Genomic DNA, 5,220 nt, shown 5'->3' with positions numbered 1-5,220 from the left:
GTCGTCTGAGTTTTCACGGTTGGTTCTGGACCATTTTAGCGTCCGCTCAAATTCACAACGCTACTTGATGCAAATCATGATGATCATAATGGGGGTGCCAATTTACTTTGTATAGGCCGCATTCTCGCGTAATCATAATCTAACGCTACTGGTACTTTGCAACACAACGCAGGGGAAAAGGGGAACGGCCAACGCAATCGTCGTCTAAACGCCCGCGTCGCAAATCTAAAGCTCCCCATTGGTGTGCAGCTCGCTTTGCTTTTCCTGCAAGGGTTGGCCAATTTCTGCGTAAAGAGGGCTCTCTTCTTCTACAGCCTCGAGAGTCACTTAATCAGTGCTTAATGCTGGAGAACCACAGCTTTCGTCTCGGGGGAGTGCGGGGGAAGGAGCACCGTGCGCTCTGTGCCTTCTTGACCATGTTTACTGGGAACCCGTTTGAGATACAAGCAGAATGGTGCATACACGGCCGCCATGATTGCCATGGTTCGCATAGTCCTACAGGGAATTAAAACAAAGAAACAAAACCATTGAGAAGAAAATGATATATGCGGAGAGCAAGAACTCAATCAAGACCGTCCATATTCTGTGCAAAGACAGCACCAAATATTCCACAAATTCCACAAATTAAACAATTCTGAATTGCCACATTCAATATATTTACAATCTGTACGTGGATCAATTTTTCCTCTTTTTTCAGTTTTCTCGTATGTTAGTTTGAGATTGCCCTTTACTTCTAAATCAAGCAACCCGGAAATGCTGTGGAGAGTTAAATGGTAAAACGTCACTTGGAGAACAAGATAGCAGTGCAATACAAAGTTCAAAAGTTCAAAGTTCATACTTTCTTTTGATCTTTTTAAACAGAATGTACAAAGCAATTGTTGAACTTGGACATGCATTTGAATAATACACAGGAAGCCAGTATAACAGCATGTTCATGTATATCGGCTGTATAGCAAATTATGATCAATGCAAGAAGAGACACACACACTCATATATTCTGCGATAAACATGAAAATGGATGGCACCATTGCCCTTCAACGCAACGATTATGTGGTATATTTTCATCTCAGTTTTCAGCCTTCACATTGCCGTAATAAATCATGATGAATGTGTTTATAATACTAATAGATGCATGGTTGAATGAATAAGCTATATTCTTTTTCATTTGAGATAATGACTCTATTTAATGAGAATTTCGTTAATGCTTTGACGTATTTCATTTTTCTTCTGTCATCATTATTTCGTATGTCAATTCATATAATTGGGCGCGTATGTGTGTGTGTGTGTGTGTGTGTGTGTGTGTGTGTGTGTGTGTGTGTGTGTGTGTGTGTGTGTGTGTGTGTGTGTGTGTGTGTGTGTGTGTGTTTTGTGTGTGAATAGTAGAATAATGGTTAAGGGGCTAGGCAGGAATATGGTTTGTTTTGATGATATACATATATGGTTATTTTGTTTTGTACGGGGGAGGGGTAGGTTGATAGGTTAGATAAAAAAAAATGATGAGTTTTGTTCGGTTATGTAAAGAATGCTTTTTTTATGATATGTTTCAAGAAATGCTGTATTCTCAAGAGAGTGTAAGAGAATTTATGTAATGAAGTGGATATTGAGCAATCTGATCAAGTTGATCAAGAATTTTTTTTCTTTTAAGAGTTATACTTTATCTGATATATTCGTGTATATAGCGTGTGCTCTGCCAAAAAAAAAAGAAGAAAAAAAAAGAAGGAAGTTAAGTTAAAAAGTGATTTAGTAGCACAAATTCTCATTCGGTGTGTGAGTGATAAAGGCACATTCGGATTGGCTTGATTAGGCTGATCAAAATAGCTTTTTCTGAGAATTATGCAGAATTTCATGTCATTTCTCTTATAAAAACAGGGTATGATTTGGTAAAAAGACCCAAATATATCGTACTGTATGTTCGAAAAATGATTTAGCAGCACAAGAAAGAAGAATACAGCTGCTTCTTTTTTTTTTTTGGTGGACATATTAATTTTATTGTTAATATGGATTTGAGATTGAATGAAACTCAAATAAAGAATATTATAAAACAAAAAGTGTGTGTGTGTGTGTGTGTGTGTGTGTGAGTGTGAAATTGTGTGTATTCATGACTCTGTATACCGATAGATGTTTTATAAATGGATGGATATGTGGATGGATTTATGGATGGATATAATGATGATGTCATGACTATCCTTGATGCCATTTATGTAACCCACACACTTACCAAGGAAACCCGATGGAGTTTACCAACACTCCGCTTAGAGTCGGTCCTGCAATGAGAAAAGCACAGTGAAGGCTGAAAATGGTCACAACGGAGAATATAGTGATTCTTTTATTTTTCCTATACACGTGTACGGATTTTCGAATTTCCAAGGTTGTATCCTTGCTAATATCATGTATTAAAAAATATGATTTCCCCTCTATTGCTGCTTAGCCTTTTTGTTTGACAGATATCTGACCTTCTCCTCTTTCCTTCCCTCTTCCTCCCCCTTCTCTCTCTCTCACTCTCTCTTTCTCTCTCTCTATCTCTTCTTATCTATCTATCTATATATATATCTTTCAATTAATACCTGTCTAATATCTATATATTTGTATGTCTATCTCTCTGTCTGTAAATCTATCTATCTGTCTGTCTATCTATCTATCCATCAATCTATTTGTCTATCTATCTATCTATCTATATATATATATATATATATATATATATATATATATATATATATATATATATATATTTCTGTCTCCTCGTCATTTGTGGTATCTGCGTAATTATATACCTATCTCGCTATCTTTATATCTGTTCAGCAATCGTTCTTAAGCCATCCTTCAGTATTTACGTGGAGGATCTTTTTATCAATCTATCCACTCTAAATCTCTCTATCCCCCCCATCTTCCCCATCTCTTTCTCGTTATTTATTGTAATACATCTTAGGTATACGTCTATTATACTCTGTTATTTTTCTGGCCGTCTGTCAAAATCTTATCTGTCTCTGACCATCTGTCAGTTTTATATGCAATTATTCATCTATCAGTCTCTCTATTTTCCAAGAGATATGTTTGTATATTCATCTCTCATAATGTATAACTCACCGACTGCAAAGCCAACGCAGAAGGCGAACGTGGAGATTGCGGCTGCGGCCCCGTACGCACCATTATGCCGAACATCCGCCACCAAGTTTAGAGAGGCGGTCATCGTACTGTCTATAGCACCTAATAGATTATTTTGAAAAAAAAAAGAATATGATATATTAAGTCTCGAACCACTCATCTCCTAACTTCGAATTGAGCACTCAGCGGATATATGTAAACAGTGGATATTTTTCATAAAATCAAACATTCAGACTCATCTGACTTGACCCTCTGGGTATCACATTAGTGTCCTGTCCATAGGCATGTGTATGAAATTTGCGCACATTTGACTCATTGGCAAAGAGAGGGTTAAAGAAGAAGTGTGGTACAAATCATTTACTCGAGTAACTATATACAGGTGCATTTACTTTTTATAAAATGCAATTTCGTAGTGTGTGTTTATTTGCGTACGTCTGACGGTCGCTTCGTAGTGAGCGGAAATGTGAAAAAGTTTCTGAAACCACCAAAACTAACGACTTCTACACTCACCAAAAGAAAACCCGATCATGAACATCGCTGGAATAAGATGCACCACCTCCCTCGCTAATGGAACCTTCCAACAAAGGTAGATGATAAACAAAGAGTGTGAATACATAGCTTTCATACAGTGAGAAATATCGAGCTGCGCCATAAACTTACGACCTGGATTTTATGCTTCTAATGAAGCAAACCGTCTACAACGGATATGTAATAATTACGATATTGATGACGTCATAAATATTTCAGGGAGCCATCTCAGCTATTAAAGCGTTCTTTATCCTGCATTTGTAATTAGCTAAACAATGCTGATTTTGATCTCATAATTATTATTGTACTTTTGCACTTGTTTTATGCTTTCATAACAAATGGGAATGAGTGATGATACAAAGAATGGTTCTTCATAATCGTAAAAGCGTAAATCAACAAATTTATCAGACACGTATCATTTCATAATTATTTTGTAAAATAATGTGAGGTCGAATAACCGCATTTGAACAAATAAAAAAAATGCAGGAGACCTCAACTATCTATAGTTTGATCTTGATGAAGGCTTCAATGACAGAAATGAAATACTGTGTGGGCGTCTTACCACAGAGACAGGTGAAAAGAGAGGGGGATATAGATACAATGTATCTGACTCAAGGGTGCGAACGTAAGTGCAGTGCATTTATGCAACATGTAGCTGGTTATCTATGTTGGCTGTATGTCTGTGTGTATGTGCATATAATATTATCGTTCTTTTAGATTTTCCAACTGGGTCAGACGGAACAATGAGGTACAAGGCGAGCTCCATGGTAAAGAGCATGTTTGGCATTCTGTGAGGCTCACATAGCAGGTCAAAGACAGAATAGTCGTCACTTTGACCTTCGAATCCTCTTATCAGCTTTTTTGATGAACAAGAGATCGGACGCTTTTAAACTTAATGTTTTAGGCGAACGAGTAGTATTAAAGATAGGAACATCTCACCCATCTCGTTTCTCGCCTAAGCCGCTTCGCGTTTCAAACAATAAACACTTCACTTCAAAGCAGCCTTTTGGAACCTTCGCATGAATTACACCCACGGCGCCGAATGCTACCAAATTTCTAGTGGCAGAGGAACAAAACGAAACCTTCCTCTACATGAAACTGTTCTTTATCAGCCAGCGATCAACTGGCCTTGCAGCAAAGGGTAGATGTCCATGCCAAACAGAGGGAGAGAAGGGTTTGTATATCAATTTGTCGTGAGCATTACCGTAGCTATGCTTGCAGCCAGGAGGAGCAGAGAGACAAAGGCACAGATCCACCTATAAAGGTGATAGGGTTACAAGGAATATTCTATTTTAGATGTTGTCACTACAAAGTTGTATAAAGCGATTACATTTCAAGTTTGAATTAATTTCTGTATTTTATTCTTAAAAGGCGATGATACCGAAAAAGACGAAAATATATGAAGAGGGCTTTTAGACATGCAGTAACGAAAACCGATGTGGAACAGAAAAAAAAATCATAAACTACAAATAATGCAGGTAATAAGGCAAGACAGGGAATTCGATAGACACACCAATATTATTATATGTCAATTCTTCAGCCCTTTTTGCTTTTTATCCAGTACCCTCCCACATTCCATTTAAGTTATCA

General features: G+C 37.3%; 1 protein-coding gene across 1 annotated transcript in view; it reads right to left on the bottom strand.

The window, feature by feature from the left end:
• Window positions 1–338: 338 nt before the first annotated feature.
• The window catches only part of LOC139726280 (synaptic vesicular amine transporter-like), a 23,819-nt gene continuing 18,937 nt past the window's right edge, over window positions 339–5,220 (bottom strand). Inside the window, exons 10-14 of the mRNA XM_071637348.1 lie at window positions 4,835–4,886; window positions 3,613–3,676; window positions 3,085–3,204; window positions 2,219–2,264; window positions 339–495 (exon numbers count right to left, since the gene is read on the bottom strand). Coding sequence (XP_071493449.1) covers window positions 339–495; window positions 2,219–2,264; window positions 3,085–3,204; window positions 3,613–3,676; window positions 4,835–4,886 — 439 coding nt within the window. The remainder of the gene's footprint in view (window positions 496–2,218; window positions 2,265–3,084; window positions 3,205–3,612; window positions 3,677–4,834; window positions 4,887–5,220) is intronic.

Source organism: Diadema antillarum, unplaced genomic scaffold (genome assembly GCF_040938485.1).
Source record: "Diadema antillarum isolate AM-2024a unplaced genomic scaffold, OU_Dant_1.0 seq00000082_RagTag, whole genome shotgun sequence".
NCBI lineage: Eukaryota > Metazoa > Echinodermata > Echinoidea > Diadematoida > Diadematidae > Diadema > Diadema antillarum.
This window is presented reverse-complemented; position numbering and strand designations above follow the sequence as displayed.